This window comes from Besnoitia besnoiti, chromosome IX (assembly GCF_002563875.1).
Source record: "Besnoitia besnoiti strain Bb-Ger1 chromosome IX, whole genome shotgun sequence".
Classification (NCBI taxonomy): domain Eukaryota; phylum Apicomplexa; class Conoidasida; order Eucoccidiorida; family Sarcocystidae; genus Besnoitia; species Besnoitia besnoiti.
Genome location: NC_042364.1, coordinates 1,526,560 through 1,545,337, shown reverse-complemented (window position 1 = coordinate 1,545,337; position 18,778 = coordinate 1,526,560). Strand labels below are relative to the sequence as shown.

Genomic DNA, 18,778 nt, shown 5'->3' with positions numbered 1-18,778 from the left:
CCAGCGTGTCGATACATTATTTTGTGGCTAGATATGTAGTCAGAGGATGGATCAGGACGCGTAACAACAAAATGGTCCTATTATTGGCAGTGACACCCCACAAGCAACTATTGTCCTTCATTCGGGGTCGACCCGATTTCTGCAAGGCCTGCGTCCATGTGTCAATCCACGCATCCTCTCTCTCGGGGGGTTGTGCGGGCCGAACGCTGCCAGAATGAGGTGTGCGCTCAAACTGTGCGGTGGGTTCGCGCTGTGTCCTGTTCTGTTCACCCGTGCTAACAACAGTGTGTCAGACACACACCGGAAAGCCGGGACCAAGCGAAGCTATAGTGATACGGGTCGACCAAAGGGTCGATCCGTTCCCCGCCATCACATGACCATTCGGTCCCACATATTTATATGTGTACAGTGTGCTGGAACAACCACCATCCGGGGCCGCTTCAGCGATGAACGCAGCTTGCGCGCCCTCTTCTAATCCATGCGCACTTCCCAAAGACTTCCCACGACCAGTTGTACGAGTCACACCCACCATACAAAGCTGATTCATGAGGGCCATTGAGACAACATATGGTCAAATTGATAATCCAGAGTACCACGCTGCCTGCTACCTAAATGACAAAACTTTTCTGTACTAAGTAGTGCAGGCTACATTCATGCTTTTGATCAAACTATTTTGGTCCCTCGCCTGCATTTTCTGTAAAGCGCCAGTAAGATTCTTCCAGCAGCAGACACGCGTCTAGGCATGTGTTTTACTGGTCGAATCAACTGGAACGTGTACTCGTCTGGTCAGAAAGAAGAGAAAAGAGTCCACAATGCTGGCGAAGAACGAACAAAAAGACGAGAGCAAAACGCAAACGATTGTTTCCACGGCAAGCACGCAGAGGGGGGGAACGCGCCACACCAATCCGAAGGCTGCGGTGCCTTTCCCGTACGGGGGTCCTCCTACCCCCCCCCTGCGCCTCAGGCCACCATCACGTTAATGCGTTTACCTCCGGAGCAACAGCAACAGCAACGAACAGGAGAGTGTGATCCAACCACGACGGTGCATGTGAGCTAGCTGTCAAAAAATCGACTTCCACGGCAGCGCGCCGCGCTCCACCGACTGGGCTGGCATGGACTTGTTGGATGACCCCCCCCCAACGAGCCAGACTGTAATGCGTCGCTTGGTGTCAAAAGTTAACCCGCTGCCCAGGAATCTTTATGAGTACAGATGTGCGTAGTAGCAGCTTTACTTGATTGTGTCGCATTCTGCATTAAGTACGAAACACTCGCCTATATCTGAAAAGAAGGTTGATCTCTTCTGTGTTCCCTACAGGCATCACAGTCATCGAGCCTCAACCCAAAGTCTGGGAAGCGATGTTTATTTACTGTTACCAGGCACATACCGTTCAGAACATAGCCGCCGCTCCTCCTTTCTCTTAAGGGAGTGTCAAGCACTGCAGAAGGCTCACAATCTGGGGTTTCGGTGAAGGCGTTCCACGATGGCGCTCTCTGGCAGCCCAGCTCATTCGGCCACCATGGTCGATGACTCGAAAGCCGTGATGGGTATCGACCTTGGCGCTCATTTGAGCGTCTTTGCGTGCGGGGCGCTTGCAAATTTTGATGAGACCCACAGCGCAGAGACGAATTCAGGGATCAAGAAGGCGTACGTTCCGTCGTGTATCTCGTTCGATGATAAGATACTGTAAGCAAAAGGCAAAGGGACGGAGAAAGGAGAGTAAGGAACGGCGACAGCTGGTAGATCGCGCCCAGGCTCGGTGCTATACGACCATTAGGCACTCAGATGGATGCTTACTTCTATGCATCCATTTTGTTGATACTTTGTTTTCTGCGCTCGCCTCCGCGGTAACCCAAAACTGTGCATACTGCATGTGAGCACGAGGGACGGGCGGATGAAGAGACAGCTCTCGTTTCCGTTGCTCTCTGTGTAGAAGGAACGCTAATCTCTGGATGAATGAGTGCCAAGAAAAGGTCAACACTGCCACTTTTGGCATCCGCAGGCTGACGCCTATCCGTATAACTGTAATTCGGCGTCTTCGTGGTGGCTTGAGGAGGTAGCCTTACCGGTGTGGTGGCGATCCTGAGAGCTCTCCGATGCAGTCGATTGTGTTTGCCAGACAGTAATTTCATCTGTGGAGACGCGTTCGGTCTTCTCTTTTTTAATATTCCTCTTTGAATAGAGCGCTGAAGAGGTCCTCTCCTCTCGGGTTCACGTGTGGGGCCACTGCCACGTATTTGTAGGGTTTTATATTGCTTACAGCATCGTCGGATGGTTGCGAAAAACATGTTGAAGCAGGGCCTTTGCAAAGCTAGGTTCGCCCATGAAGCGTGGGATGACTGGTCCTGTGCAACATGTCTGTTACCAGAACTTACGGCGCAGAGGCAGAAGCTAGAGTGAACTACGAGCCAAAGAACCTGGTGATGGTAAGGTGCTGTCATCGTGAATCCGTGGCTCCGGAGGCTTGGAAAATGGTCGACGATGTACATCAGTATTCACATTTGTGCCGCATACCCTCGTCTGCGATCGAACGTGCCGTAACAATACAACGCGGACACTGCGTCTGCAGAGAGGAAACCTGGCGTAGTGAGTGGATGGTCTGGCTGGTGGGTTATGTTTTATTATTTTGAAGTGACAGTCCTGCGGTGGCTAGGACGTTCTGTACCTCGTGACGGGTGCCACAGCCGGAGCGGCAGACAGTAGCTTTTTTGCTCTGTACATGGGAGTCTAGCGATAGCTTGGTGAATACACAGTGACAGTAACGATATTTCCTGCTTCAAAATCTTCTTCAGCAGATATATGGTTCCATCATTTTCTTCTGTCTCTTCGACCTTCCAGAATATCCCCATGTGGCTCGGGGTCCATGACGTTCGAACGGCTCGCGAGCTGGAAGACCGGGTTGCTTTCTGTCCCTACCCTCACGTGACTATTGACCAGGGAAAGGTGCTCTTCAGAGTGGCCTTTGGTGACAAGGAGACGCACGTAAGCGTGCCGCTGGATAACTCGGGCTCATGTTGCACGCCGTGCATGTGGAGGCGTTCTTCCTTTGGCCGCAGCCGTTTGCTGTGGCTCCCTGAATGTGCGAAGGTTTTGTTAAATATGGCCCACCTGTCATTCGTCCTGAAGGGTACCAATCAGCTACCACTGGGCAGACGATGCGTACGTGTTGTCACCCCATGTCGACCCATGGGCTGCACAGTCTGTTTTTAGGGCCTGTATGCGTGTGATCGGTGGTCGAATATAAATTTTTACGGCGTGTGTGGTCTGGCGTGTAGCATACTTTTTGCTGGATGCCCTGCTTTTCTCTGGGGCAGCGATCGTCGCTATCTGTAGTACAACGACGTGCATGAGTAGTCTCTGAGGCTTTCCAGCTCCGCCTCCACGGTGTTGACGGCGTGTGGAAGCCAACTTTGTTTTGTGGGTTGTCTCCGCAGGTCCCGCTGCCGCTAGCGATTGGGTTTTTCTTGGAGCATCTACTCGAGAAAGGGAATACGGCGCGCAGCACTTCAGCTGAGAACGAGATCTTACCGTTGGTTAGAGGCTTCAGCCGAAGTCTCCGTATATTCAGTCGTGATGCAGCCGATGGCATCATCCGCCCACCCGAGATGGCAGCTATAGTCCTCCCGTCCTCAGTGGATGCCAGGGCGATCAGAGAAGCGGAAGTATCGGCTAAAATGGCAGGCCTAACCGTCACCATGTTACGCCGCATTGACGCGATAGTCAACTTCTGGGCGTGCGAGAAGCTGCCCCAAGAATACCATAAACTCGTTGATCTTCAAAAAAGGCTTGATACTGGAGCTCAAGACGACCAGGCAGTTCGGCTTGCGGTTATCGACATTGGGTTTGCGGAGACAAGCATGGCTGTCGTAGAGTTATCCAAGTCTGCACCTGAGGAGGCAAAACATCAGCCGCAGAAAGAAGTGCTTTTGAAAGTCCTCTCTAACGACGTCGACCGTGCTTTGGGTTTTGTAGAGGTAATAGATGCATTGAACAACACTAGCTCGATTCCTTCGGTATGCTAAAAATCAGAAGTCTGCTTTTGTTCGGGCCCGAGTGACTCCGTTCACTCAAAATACGGGAGGCAGCGCATTTTCGATGTTGAACACAAACTGCAGTGGAAGGCTCTCCGAAAGGCCGGCAGCAAAGCTAGCACGCGCTAACATATAACGTGGGTTTTCTGAAGCATGGCTGGTAGATTCGAGCTGCGCAAGTCTGCAGAGCGGCAGTCAGGGCAGCGGAGGCGTAGTACAACGTATTAGACATCCTTCGTGAGTGGGAGTCATTTGCTGAGCCAGCGGGTAAGCGGCTCACCCCAGGAGTGGGAGCAATAGATAGGGGTGCGATGTGCTTTTGAGACTGGCCTGTGATGGACAGTACAGTAGGTGTGGAGAGTGCTGTTGTCCCACAGGTCATCCGGGCTGTTGCGACGCATGTTGCGGCGCATGTGGAGAAAAAGTACAATGCGCAAATACGGTCTCACAGTAAGAAGTGCTGGAGACTGCACCTCGCGGTAAGCGTGTCGTCGTTACGGTGGTGCGAGGGCATGAAGAAAATTTTCAAGCCTGTCCACATGACTGGAGGCATGTGCCAGGCGAAGGCTTTGGGCATGCGAATCCAGCTTTATGATGATGTGAAAGTAGGCAAGAGATTGGGTACTTGCATAACATGGTGCCAATGGCTCTCAGGTCGCCTAGTCCACCGCTGATCCTGCTGTATCAGGGAGTTGATTGCTGTATAATCACTGATACATTCTTCTTTGGTTGAACTACACCTCCGTCCAAAGCTGGGAACGGCGAATGAAGAGTCGCTCTCCACGTTACAAACGACACACTATGGCTTTGCACCGCCACTTCCCTCTGTTTCAGGACACAGCAGGGAATACTGCAAAGATAAATATGGTATAGTTTCTTTGAGCTGGTCAAACATTCACTACCAGACGGCCGCGCTCGCAACGGTCTATGGGTGTCGTGCTGCAATCTGTCGTTCTCAGTGTATTCGAGCCATCCGGGAGCTCAACGACCTGCCAGAGACTGTCATCGACATGGAAAACTTCATTCTTGAAAATACCGACCTCCGAATGGATTGCACCCTCAAACATTTTGAAGGTCTCTGCGAGCCACTGAAAGTAAGCTGTGGGTGTATCGCAAGGTCATGCACGACAATCGGTGACGCTACCCAAAACCGCACCTGACGGTATACTGCACCGGTGGCGTCACATCCGTCGCCGTATCTCCAGGCAATGGGTGATACGGGTTTCAGTTCACGTAGCGTCGTTTAGTTCGACGCTGTCTGTAGCAGCCGTGGTGCGAGGCTCACATAATGTGGTGAGCGACTTTTTTCTCACAGCTTGCGTGTGTCTAACTTCGCGTTTGCTGACAGGAGCGGTTCAAGAAATTTTTTGAAAGAGTGATCTACAGCGCAGGCATTGACGCAAAGAATATCGTGGCTGTCGACCTCACTGGTGTATCCGGCGCTGCTCGAATGCCATGGCTTACGGATCTTATTGAACGGTTTTTTGGTTCGCATGATGGAGTCGACCCCCAGAGCAACTGCAAGGTTCGGCGGACTATTGACACTTCCGCAGCAGCCGCAATCGGCGCCGGATATTTCTGTGCAGGAAAGAAATACGTTGCCTCTCTTGTCAATAACACTCAACTAGGGCCGTATGACGACGATGACCTGCGGGTGAGCGGATAATATTATGTCAATGGCGACAAGTCTCTGGATGCTTCTGAATCGGTTAAAAGTCTACTGCTTTCACATCGTACAAGCGCGTATGTACTTTGCACGAGCACGGTGCGGCTAGATGTAAGTGCTTCCTGGGTCGTGTGCTCCAACACTATTCAAGGTGTGTGGGGGTACACCTTCCGCCACCGGTCGACTGTGGGTACCGCGCGAAATTCGAACACTACGGGGTGCGTTGCCTGGAGGTGAGCAGGCCCGTGGGAAGACAATGCCGCATTCGCCGGCCTGAAACACCTGTAGCGAATGCTTCAACTACGGGGAAATGGTTTCGTCGTAATTTCCTGTCCCCGAACTTCGCCTGCATCATGCCGAAAAACACTCCCACACCTGCTTGGAGTGATTGGTATATTTATCGTTGGCGTATTCAGGAACGATTTTACGTTGCATGAAGTGATCAATGGAGTCACACTGGCGGCATCGCGGCTAGCACATGCAGGCATATTATATGCGCAGCGGCAAGTGATGCGACGTTGCTGTTTACCGTGTGGCTTGTTCTAAGGAGATGCGAGCGCTCAGAGATGAAATGATTGAGATAGAGGCAAAGGAACTTAGGCGGCGGGCAATGAAAGCGAAGCTACAGCTGTACGTGCATGAGCTGCGTGCGGTAGTGGACAGCCCGAAGCGGGATGAAACTGAACGTGACGAAGAGAGCAGCAAGTTGCTCCAGGACGCGGATGCATTCTTAGCGAATATCAGCACTGAACCGTATGAGGAGGTGAAAAAAATCTACGACCGGGTTCGGTCGTTTTTTGAGAGAACTTACTCGCGAGTCTATAACATCGTGGAAAGAAAGGCAACAGGGGAAGGCGAAGAAGGTGGGAAGCAAGATAAACGTGACATGATTCACGTTCTAAACCAGCTTGAAGGAGATGCTGCGAAGAGGTTGAGCAACACGCTTTGTGTCAGGCGGGCACACCAAGACTATCGAGAAGCACTGAACTTCATCGAAGGTACTGGTTTGAGACATTTAGCTTAATCGTGTGGTTGACCGCATGAAATGATGCTTTCTGCAGCTTCACCGCTTTTTCATATAGACGTCTAATTACGCCATAAGTTCGCTCGTGTGCAGGGACAGTATTCCGTTAGGCATCCAATAACCAATTTCGGTGTTTTCCTCGTGCACCCAGGATGGCAGGTGTAATTCGGACTGACTTCACAGCACACAACCAGCTCCGGCCCCGTGTTTTGGCTCTTGACGCGCTTTTTTCGACGCTGATGCTTTATTTAGCAGAGCAGGGCGAATGCCCAATGTCTGACTTGTCATGGTCGTCTTCGTGCAGGAGGGCAGTTTGAGTTGAGCGGCTATCTGTTAAAGCGAGGTCTGACCTTTCTCGATCGGGTGAAGACCAGCGATCTAAAAGATGATGATGTCAAGGAGATATCAGCGCTCAAAGCTTCAATTTATGTCCAACTAGCCAAGTCGGAATGCTTTCAGGCGGACGAGGACGGAGCGATTGATGCGCGGGAACAGTTGCTTCGTGACGCAGTAGAGAACTGTACGAAGGCACTGGAGTTGGAGTAAGGCGCATGGGCAGATATGTAAAGACAGGGTTTGGAGGCAGCGCGCTGCCGGAGCTGTTTGTCATGCTTCGCTGCGATAGAGGCTTTGCTCATTTTCTGCGCGACGTCAGCGGAAGACAGGTTTCGCTGCGTATTACGAGCTTTCTGCGTGTTCGTGTCTTACGGCGGTCGCTGAACGATACTTCGTTTGGCTGCCAGATAGGAGAGTCTTCGGATGTGAGGGTTTATACCATCGCGTGTTCTTCCGTTGTGTGTACCCGGTCAGGCAGCTTGTCCGCCTGCATGTGCCATAATGCTCAGTATCCACCTGCGACTTCGTGTACCGAGCACTGTGCGGGCCGATCCTGCGTGCATGCGATTTCTGTCACAGCACGAAACGCGAAAAGGCCTACTTGTATCGTGCAAGGGCACACCTACAGTTGGGTGATTATAGAGAGGCTTCGGTAAGATAAGTATTGAGCTGTACTGTCGTAGCGGAGCTGGGAGGGCAGGGCAAATGGAGTGGTACTCTCGCTTTTTCGAGTGGCGCTGTAACGCGTCGTGGGTGAACCTCAGCTTCCTCTTAAAGATCTTTATTCGAGATGAGCAAACGATTCGTGACTTTTCGGATGTAGGATGCTTCATGAATATGCGTGCGCTGGCCATCAGGAAGATGCGAAGTCTGGTGAACTTCTAGCGCCGGCTGACCGCCACTTGAAAAAGGTAGGCACCTGTCTGAATGGTGTCGATAGCCAAGGTGTCGCTTGAATGCTCCCCCACGGAGCGGACATTATCTTCAAGGTCAGGTAGAAGCAGATTCTTTCATGTTCATATGGGCCGTACGTACCTTTTCCGTTGATAGTTTTTTCTACACCGGTTGTCGTTGTAAGACCGGGCCAGGAGACAAGACCGCTGGTATCGCTCTCACGAGTGCATTCTGCGATGTGGGTTTTGATTGAGAATATTTTTAAGCGGAGACATGTTTTGTTCCGAGCGCCGGTTCCAGCCATGGTGTTCGTCACATGTTACTTTCATGTAATGGATGCCCAAAGATAAACTTCCGCTCCTTTTCCCGTGTCAGATCCAAGAAGAGATCAAGCTTCGCATCCGCCCATAAGCATGGATGTGCCGATGAAATGTATTTTCGCCGAGAAGCGTCGATCCGATCCCGTGGACTGGCCTAGAGATGGGCCGACAATTAAAACGGTGCGGCCGGGTAAATATTCTATAGGCCTGCGCGCTGTCGATTCTCCGTCGATGAAAATAAACACACCGCGAGCGGCCGGCACTGCCATCAAGTGCACAGCGTGATACAAGACGTCGGGCACGAAACCGCCTTCTTCAATCACTTTACCAAGGCTCCGTTCCGTGTCATCCCATGATGGGTGCAGCTGTCGGCTGTTCTCATCTGATTCTGTCGTGCTCCCACAAAGAATAGCAGACATGAGTATGTGGCGCTGTTTTTTCTGGTCGCATAGCCACCTCAACACCAGGAACGGGAGGGTGGTGGCCAGTTTCGCAGCCATGGGAGGAACTGTTGCATCTATTGTTGGTTTATGCATCTTTTGAGCGGCTCGCTAGAGGCGCCTTCGGGTTGGGAGGTGGCTGCGCTCTTCGTACATACGCATGTGATATGTTTCTGTGAGTGTTTGTGAATTATGGTCGCTCAGGAGTTGCTTGCCCCTCTTTCGTGCGAGTGTGCATTCTGGGCGGCTGCAGTCCGATCCGACGGGGGATGTGGCTTCAGGTGCTTCTGCCAACTGTTGAGTGGACGAGGTGTGACGCAAGGTTGTGGTGAAAAAGAGTGGCTACGGAGCTGCGTGACTCAGCTATTCGCCACTTGGGCGCTGGACTTCTGTGGCCCCATTTCGTTTATGCTGGAGTGTCGGAGTGGCACCTGCGGCTGCAGTTTAGCAGATTATTATCACCAGCGTAGATACGAAAGGCGTAGAAAGCGGCTGCTCATCTAGCCAGCATGAAGTTGTGTATTCCCCCATTTGATGTAGACTTATTATACGGGATGGGCAGAAGCACGTCGCGCTTGCCACACTCGCGTCGCCAGCAGAAGTACGACCAGGCGCGCGCCCTGGTGGCATTTAAATGGAGCGAGTGGTTGCATCGAAACGATCAGGCTCACGGGTAGGATATATGGTGCACTTTGGCTGTCGTACACATATTCAGCCCCCCCCGTCCCCGAGTTCTAACGATTCATACCCGTGCTCCCCAGGATAGTTTTGTTGTGCCCGATGTGGCAGGAGAGCCTCGCGTGCAAAGCGCCATCAGAGTCGTACGAAGAGAATTTAATGTCTCTTTTTATAAGTGAATCTTCGCATGGGGCACACGAGGCACTCGTCGACCACAAGCAACCTCTCCCCGTCGCCCCTTCCACAAAGGAACGGTTGCGTTGCATCCATCTGTCGATGGAGAACAGGTCGTAACGGGTGATCTGCGTCTCCATCCACCTATGGTCAACTGCATACATATGAGAGGTAGATCCTCTGTAGTCCAACGCGTTGAACACCTGCGGACGAGCTTCGCCGGCCATCCTGCTGTCAACCACGTACCCCCGTGTCGTTACTTGCTTCACCTGCCAGCCAACTGCGTTGGCGAACTGGTTGGCTGACAAGAGGGCATCACGCTTTGTCCTGTTAGGGTACCAGCCTGTTTGTCATCTACCATGCTTCGGTGGAACCCTGTGTCGTTTTAGCAGGCGTACTCTCGAGGCCAACTTTCTCGAAAGACTTCTGCAGTCACACGAGGGTAGGCGTTAGCGATAGACACATTCGGCAAACTGGTGTGCGAGTTTTCTGCGATGATATCGCGGACATTTTGCTGGCTTCTCCGACTTCCAACGAGTTAAACCCCTTCCTGCCCGTGCGGCAACTATATCGTCGCATACTCTTGAAAGGTATTTACGCGGAGTGTCAACTTGAGGAATTCAACAGCACGTGACTTTGTTGCCTCCTGATGTAACGCCGGAATGGTGTTGGTGCGGACTTCACGCGGCTGGGTACAGCCACGCCGGTGACAAGCTGGGCCCACGCCCGTCGGCGAACCCCCGTCGCTAGCCGGTCACCCCTTGTAGGAACCAGTGGCCACGGGATCGGGCCCTGCCATCCACTGGTGCTGTTTCCGCATTAGCTAACTTTGTCAGCCGGACCCATTCTGCATTAGATTCAGAAGCTGCTGCGGAATTCGTTTCATCTATCTACACAGAGTGAAATGCAGGAACGAGGCAAAGGAGCATCAGCTTTGCGCTCTAACTCCATGCTCTTTCGCTGTGAGCTGATTCCGGTTCAGGAACTTCGTCAGAGAAGTCGGTAACGACTTCGAGTCTGCCTTAATCAGGTGAAAAAGAGCACATCAACCTTGCTGAGGGGTCTCTTTACCAGGTGACTTTACCCCTGTGTTAGATGAGGGCGCTACGTGCGGGCATCAGATCTATTCCTCCTGCCTCGTTACGAGCGTGGTCGTGCGGAAGAGTCCCCCTTCATTTGTGTGGCCTTGGGGTTACTCCTCGCCAGCAACGGGCGTGGGCTGTAGCTGTCGGATTTTCTCGAAGAGGCTCCACAAGTTCTATCACAGGCGTGTAGCACGACGCGGTGTTCGGCGGCCAGAGTCATGGCGGTTCTTCCCAAAGGTGGCGACGTGCTCCTTGGTCTGGAGCTGGGTGCTCAGATGAGTTCCGTCGCCACAGGCACGCGTGAAGACGCGGAGAAGTCGGTCAATCACGGGGGTCTAAGCAGGGCCGTGCGAGTGCATTTCATGCCGTCGTCTATGTCCTACGCTGGAAGAGTTCGGTAAGCAGCCGCGTCCGGTGTCCGCACTAACCTCCCAGCCAAGCATGGTACGGGATCACTCCAGGCTCTATTTCATGCAACGACAGCATATCATCCGGCCAAGAGTGATTCTGTGTTCTGTGTCCGGTGGCGAGGATGGTGCCGCCATGGCTTCCTTCCGACCGCGATACAGGCCCTGCTACCGGCGTAAGAACGCAACACTCCAAACCCCACCCATCCATTAGAGGAGGTCTCCTCCGCTGTGTATCATGTGGTATGTGTGACGTGGAACATTGAGAACAGCGCCGTACTCGTTCACGCAACATGTACAGCCCTCCTGGAACGCGCCCACCGTTTCTTGCGGTGGAAGCGGAGGATCCGTCACTCTGTACTACACTACTTATTTTGCAAGTGTAGCTGTTTTCCGCGCTCGTTTACTGGAAGTTCGTAAACAGACTCTCTCGTTGTACGGAGCGTGGAAAGTTTACGTTAGTTTTTTGATACGGGTAATGGCCTGCAGACTATTTGGCGAAGAAGCGGAAGCGAGAGTCAACGCTAATTCCAGCGATACAATCATGGTACGTCCGTCACGCCAGAACCGATGCAAGTCAGTGAGAGAGTGCCTTTTCTTGAAAATGGTGACGAGCGCTGGCTTGATGTGATCCAACAAGGGCATACCGGCCGCAGGTGCCGGATGGTGGCGGAAAGTCCAAGTGGCCCCAGCATCATTAGGGCAGTGAGTGTAGTTTTCGATGTTCAAGCACTTCGGCAAAACCGCGATGTCCAACGTCGGTACTGGTGCTGAGATAGTTCCTTTCCTCGCGCTTTCGTGTTTGTCACTGTTCAGCGGCTGCCGATGTGGATCCCCATACACAGTACACACCAGGTTAAGACTCTGGAGTCGCGCCTACCTTTCTGCCCCGCCGTTGAAGTGGGGTTACACAGTCATGGGGAGCTGTTCTTCCATATGGACTTTGACAATCAGAAGCTAAAGGTGAGAATACGAACGTCTCCTTGTGTCAACGCGGGTATGTTGGTATAGTGCGACGGGATGGCGGTATGTTGGTATAGTGCGACGGGATGGCAGTGCTAGCAAGATGTCTGTGTGTATTGTATCTGTCACAAGGACGGCACGTGGTCCAAGCTTCAGATTTGCTCATGCGTATCATGTTGGTACAGCATCCAGGAGTACATTTTGACAATGTAGTGATCGAAGTTCTCCCGTATAACCGTAGCGTCGAGCGTAATTTCGAGTTGGGTTCCATGTACACTTTCATCCATATCTCCGGCATTTTCCTGCAGATTCCATTACCGGTAGTTGTTGGAGGGTTTGTGGGTCGTCTTCTGGAGGTGGGGCTGCACCTTGGCAGTTCATGCGCAAAAGAGCACCAGGACCTGTCGGGCTATGACTTGGTGCGCCATATGGCACAACATCCTCGTCTACCCCATGCAGGAGTATTGGTTGTCCCATCTTCCCTCTCGCCGAAAGACCTGCAGATTTTGACAGCTGCTGAAGGTGTGGCCAAAATGCCATTGCCAATGCTCTCCAGAATCTCAGCGCTCGTCAACTGGTGGTGCTGCGAGAAACTTCCATCTGAATACGAAGCTCTTCTTCGACTGCAGTCCTCACCCGGGCTCTCTCTGACGCAGGCAGGAGTGGTGCACGTTGCATTATTGGACTTCGGCTTCTCAGAGACCTCAATGGCAGTAATTGAACTCAGGAAAGCAGACGGAGAGGGCGACCCCGCAGTTGTACACCAGCCACAGAAGCAGATCTCCGTTAAACTTCTGGCGACCGCAACCGCTGGTGACTTCGGCTTTGTAGACGTAAGGGCGCAAGAAGCCTTCCGTAGGCATTCCCTCTTGCAGATCCGGATACAGTCGTATTCTGTGATCATGATGTGGGTGCGGCGCGCGCCATGTCGTTCGTAGTGATATTTCGTGTCGCACTTGGCAATCATAGGTAGAAAAAAGCCGGGGAGTGGTCGAGTTTGTAGGTGTTGGTGGGTGCGCGAACCCGACCATCAAGGCGTCTGTAGCACTAACGCAGGAGAGGGAAAGCGATGAGGCATGGATCAGGGCGGAACATTTGGGTAGCGTTGACGAGTGGTCCACCTGCTGCGCAGCGTGACGACTACATGCAATAGTAGTGCGGGTCGAGCCGTGCGACAAATTATTCCGAGCCATGCGACAAGTTATTTGATGCGCGCGGGTAGTCTTACGGCTTCACTCACACCAAAGCGTGTGCTGATGGTGGTGGTACAACCCCATTTCCACAGGTCGTCAATGTATTGTCCAATAAATTAAGACACTATATCAAGAAGAAGTACCACGAAGATATTCGGGACAATTCAGCGCATTGCTGGCGAATGTCTCTGGCGGTGAGCAGCCTGCCTGTAGCACTCTCATGCGTCCGGTTGACTACTGTAATTGCCACTTCTCGTTCTCGAGTATCACAGTCGAACGTGATTGCGGCTTATGCGAGGCAGAATCCGGCAAGGCATTGTCCGGGAATGTTGCTCAGGCAGGGCGTCAATCACGATTTGCCACAAGCGCAAGTATGCCACCTTTCGCCAGAACGGTCGCATTGGTGGGTAAGAAACGGCTTCATTCGTGTTCAGCTTTTTCGGAGTGGTCCCGGCAGCTCCAGTCGAAGCAAAGCTTCGAAGCTGTGGAGGCTGCTGCCGCAAGGAAATCAAGCGACAGCGATTCTTACCGTGATGCTTTGGATGTTGGTTGTAGTGCACCAAGGCAATACGTACCCTCTGCGACGTAGAGCATGCTTCGATCGATCTCGTCAACTTCGTCGTCGAGCATGCCGACGTACGATTCGAACTATCGAGGGAACATTTCACTCAGCTGTGTGCGCCGCTCCAGGTAAGCGTGCTTATACGTTTTACCCGTAGACGCAGGTGGTTACGGCATCACTTCCTGCCGGGGTGTAGCGGCTACGATCGTGTAACACCATATTCAGTGGATCAAACATGTGAATGCCGCTCTGAAGCTCTCACGTGTTAAGATGGATGTTGTGGTTTCGCCTCAAAGGAGGCGAGGATGCATTTTACTGGTGGGGAAGCGATGGGATGGTGCAGTGACAGTGACCAAAGAAGGCTGGCTTGCAAGCATGGATCTGTGTTCAGGCGCAGCTGAAATCTCTCCTTGGTGATACACTGGTTAAGGCAGGGCTCGCTGGCACGAATGTCGCAGTTGTCGAGGTCTTCAATTCCCTCGCTAGGACGAGTTGGATGCGATCTACGATTGCCAAAGCAATGCATTGCGAGGATCAGAACGCCCAATTGGAGAGGATTCGTTGGGTCGTAGATGGGGGAGCAGGGGCTGCGTTAGGAGCTGCGTACTGGGCGGCAAACAAGAAATATGTCGAGAATCTGGTTGACGAGAATCCCCCGTACTCGAACGATAAACTGCTGGTGAGTGTGAGGAGGGAAGAAAAGACACGGGCAGCATGTTTCCTCGTACGAAGAAGTCTCTGTCATTCACAGCGACGTGTGCTTAGCGCACTCACATCTCGGCATAATCAGTTTTCTATTCGTCCGAGCGTCGCGTGTGGCTTCGTCAGTGCCCAGACGGCTGCTGTCCTCGAGTGATCGTAGCGGGTTATGGCGTAAGTGCCAGAATACTGTAAACCCCATACTCGGGGATCTGCTGCTGTGAATACGTTCCTTACAGACAATGACCGCAATGGATGCTAGCATCAAGGAGATTGAGGCCCGTGAGTTGGAGAGACGCTTCGTTCTTGCAGCTCTGGAGTCGTACGTGTTCCAAATGCACCAGGCGGTAGCCACCACGAAAATACATTTGGTGCAGAATGCGGCGCACACCGAGAAGTTGATAAACGAAGCCCATGCCTCTGCAGCTTCTCTGCAAGACGTCCCGTTGGAGAAAGTGAGGAAAGAGTATAACGCTTTTCGCTCCTACTTCATGAATTCCGAGCCAAAACTCTTTGAAGCAATCGAGTCAGAGAGGACCGCCAGGATGGGGCGAAACAGAAGTGATCCCAGAAAGCTGATGGATATAGTTGTCGCTCAGCTTGACCATGACAGCCGGGCAGAACTTCCCAATGACATTTTGGTGAAACGCGCCAAGCACGACACCAAAGAGGCAGCAAGGTTATTAGCAGGTACGTAATGTCCGGTTGACTGCGGTAGTCTTCGAGCCCATAGGTGTCGCAGGCAGATTGCTTCAGAGCCTGTTCGCGGCCGTTCCGTTTACCAATCCTCCGGATATATTTGAAAAGATAGTACGTCTGCTACTTCCCCTGTAGGTGGTCAAACCAACCTGTCAGTTTACCTGGCGGGTCGAAGTCTCGACTACCTGTCTAATTTTAACATCCGAAGTGCCAGTGACATTGACAGAACGGCAGTGACCGAAATTCAACTGCAGAACTACATTCAGTTGTCCAAAGCGCAGACTGCAGAGGCCGCGGAGGATCGCGCGGTGGATTACCGCTTGGGTCTGCTAAAGGAGGCGCTGGACAATTGCAACAAGGCTCTTGCTATCGAGTAAGAGTGTTTTGTCTACTGACACGCGACGCCGCCCTTGTCCTGTAGGCGATCAGCACGAGGACGGGAGGATGGAGTCGAAACATGCTTGCCTCTAGACAAAGCAGGGGCAGCTTGTTGGAAGGGGGAGGATACCCGTGTTGCTGCGCAGCGGCAGGTGAAGTGACACGCTGGCGACTGTGTTTTATTTTATCGTGCAGCTCACGGAGTGTCGATGCTCTGTTCCATCGCGCCACGATTCACATGATCATGAACGAGTTCACCAAGGCCAAGGTGAGAGTAAACGAGCTACTTCGATGTGATTGTCTTAGCCAAACTGTATTCAGCGTCCCTGTCTCTGGACGTCTGTGTTGTGCACGGTGCTCACAGGCGGGAGAGTAAACGAGCTACTTCGATGTGATTGTCTTAGCCAAACTGTATTCAGCGTCCCCGTATCTGGACGCCTGTGTTGTGCACGGTGCTCACAGGCGGACGTAGAAGCAGGTCTAGCTGTTGTACCCGGGAGCAAGGCAGGCAACGCTGTAAGCTTTCCTCACGCCCCCACAGAAGCATGTCCTCGCAGAACCCACGGGATGACACGTGGTACCCTCTAAGTGACTACCGGCGAGTAAAGGGTTAGACGTGGCTGTCCTGGTGAGCGCAAGGATGAGAGGCCACAGAGTAGCGAATAACGCCGCTGCATCAAACGTTAGTGAATGGTGTGCACGCTGGGTGCGTCCTCTTCATGATATTAGCACATCTCAACCACGAGTGGAAGACATTTGTCTGTAAGATAATGACGCATCAGCCAGCGCTTCCTATTCGATTCGTACTTTTTTACAGCTGGCGGCAGAAATAGCAATGCGGCAGCAGGCCCATAGCAGCCTGTGAATCAATGGCAACGAAGTCGTCTTTTGTGATCACTGTGGTTTCGGCTTCGAAAAACCGAGTGGAAACGACGAGTCCAAACAGAAGCGCTGCAAGCGACGGACAGACGCATGACGGTGGCTGCCAGTTGACGATCTCAAGGTCAACTGCCGCCGGGAGTGGCGACTGAGTGTCTTTCATTGTGGGTGTTGCGCTGGTTGAATCATTACTGCACCACCGCGTGTCCGCTGAAGCAGTTAGGCCGAAGCCTTCTATTTTCGATGTCGATTTCGATGTGTGTCGAGGGAACTGCTGCCACTGGTAGAAACGTGGTGGTGGGAACGAATGTCCGGGGTCCGCGACGTCGTGTTACCGGTCGGAGCAAAGTCAAGAATCGGGCGTCACGTTTATGCCACCGCCTTCCGGTATTCACTTCACGAGGGCCAGCAAGCCACTGTGAATGCCCTTCAAATTCGTGTGCATGAGCCCGGAGCCAGTTGATTAGTCGGTGCTGCAAACCTGATACCGCTCGCGATTCAACAGCATCTGTACCGACCAAAGCCGGTGGTGCAATCGCAAGGACCGACTAGCTAACCGCCACCGAAAAAAAAAAACGTCCGACTGTGGTAGTGGCAGTGGTAGAAATATCCGCGGATGATATTGCTGGTTGCGTAGTCCGCACCCGTTCTGGTAGGAGAGCTTGGAGCACCATCGTGATCGGCAGTAGGAGATAGCGGATTTCTGTCGAGACTGTGTGCCGAAGATCATCTTCGGCAGACAGGAATTCGCACTCTTGTAAATGCGTGCGCACATTACGCGGGCTGCGCGACGGCCGCCACGGGGATGTCCGGAACCGCTGGCCGCAGCTCTGAAAACGACCAGGTTGGGTTGGCTTCAGCACCAGTCTTCAGCTCTGCCAGTGCGCAGCTAAGTAGTCGAGACGAATGTGCATAGAGCAGCGCAGGCGGTACCGCATCCTAATTCGCATGAGAAGTACTGGACCACCGGCGCCGGGTTCGCGCGCGTGCCTGCGCAAACTCGGTCGGCGCAAGGAGACCTCCAGCATCCGCTGAGGGCAGCTGCCGAGAACCAAGCCACGTCCACCGACGCGTTTGAACGACATTCGAATACGAAGGATGCTGGAGGGAGCGCTCTGCTCTTCAAAATGTATATGGAAGCTGCAAGACTGAAAGCCTCAGGCGAGCTGAAGAAACAAGCCAAGCTGAGCCGGAAAATCAAATGTTGGAAACAACCCTACACGGAAACGGAGCACTTTGCCACGTAAAACCACAATGACTGGTGCGTGTGCCACTTTGCTGCGCCAAAACGCAGAGGTAGCGCAGCGTGCACTCAGTCAACGAAGTCGACAAATCACCGCTTTGACAACTGCCTGAGACGGGGAAACGCGAGGGCCAATCAAAAACTGCGGAAACTGCACACCGAAAGACGCCTCTTGAGTCGCACTACTCTGCCCCCAGTCTCTTTGATTTCGGACGAAGGGCTGGTCGTCGCTGGAGCCTATCACCTCAACCAGCACCAGCTGCTTTGCCTGTCCTCGCCACGAAGACTGATAGTTGCCAGATGTATCAGCAGACGTCGGGGAACCTGCGAGAGAGTCATGAAAAGATACACTCACCACAGAAAATACGCTACCGATTCTGTAGCGTATCAGGCGGGTTTGCTGGAGGTGCTCAGATGCAAAGGCCTCTCTCGCATGATTACGCACTCTCAAATTCAGTGCCAACGTCCCGTTAGGCTCAGCCACGATCGGAGTTCGGAGCCCAAACATCTGTGTAATAGTGAACTGTGCAGGGTCGGCCGGGTAATTCACGCATCCAGAAAAACGTGATCACTCCTCCCGCCAGACCGCTTGACAGAGAACTTATCCTTCAGGCTGGAGGAGCTCCGACGATATACAGAGATCCATTCGAATAGAAGACGGCTGTGATCATTTCGGCGCTAGCAATGAAACGTGAAACTGATCCGAGTATTGCGTGCGAAGACAGAATGCCACTACGGAAGAGGAAACCAGGGCTTGGTGCTAATGCGGTAGGGCTTCGAGTTCCCTCGAAAACTGTGTCACCACTGGAGTGCAGCCTCGTGCGTTCTCTTTTCTATACGGAGACTCCCTGGAGTGTTGCGGGGATGGGGGGTGGGGATATGCGGCTGGTAAGGATTGGGCAGCTGACCTGGGTCTGACTCTTCTTCGGCAATCCTCCCTCCTTGTCCCCATACCTCCCTTCAAGTTCCACTGGTGTGACTCTTTCCACACACTCTCTCTCTCTGTGTCTCCGTTCCTACATTTCCGTATCATTCCTCTCCTTCTCTGCCGTCCATTGTGTTCCAGTTCGCAACCACAATAGCCTGTAGTTCTCTCTGTTCTTAGCCAC

General features: G+C 52.8%; 2 protein-coding genes across 2 annotated transcripts; both read left to right on the top strand.

Moving 5' to 3' along the window:
• Positions 1-1,517: 1,517 nt before the first annotated feature.
• BESB_013920 (DnAK-TPR) lies at positions 1,518-8,360 on the top strand (the record flags this gene model as incomplete). The annotated part of the gene is made up of 12 exons (XM_029360122.1): positions 1,518-1,684; positions 2,367-2,424; positions 2,837-2,980; positions 3,433-3,972; positions 4,407-4,508; positions 4,989-5,123; positions 5,378-5,683; positions 6,243-6,693; positions 7,024-7,261; positions 7,635-7,707; positions 7,913-7,966; positions 8,325-8,360. 12 exons carry the CDS (start codon positions 1,518-1,520, stop codon positions 8,358-8,360), a joined length of 2,304 nt encoding a protein of 767 aa, XP_029216789.1.
• A 2,504-nt stretch (positions 8,361-10,864) lies between these two features.
• Positions 10,865-16,135, top strand: BESB_013910 (DnAK-TPR; the record flags this gene model as incomplete). The annotated part of the gene is made up of 11 exons (XM_029360121.1): positions 10,865-11,043; positions 11,543-11,600; positions 11,870-12,016; positions 12,325-12,849; positions 13,302-13,403; positions 13,765-13,899; positions 14,163-14,450; positions 14,710-15,160; positions 15,305-15,542; positions 15,743-15,815; positions 16,010-16,135. 11 exons carry the CDS (start codon positions 10,865-10,867, stop codon positions 16,133-16,135), a joined length of 2,322 nt encoding a protein of 773 aa, XP_029216788.1.
• Positions 16,136-18,778: the final 2,643 nt, after the last annotated feature.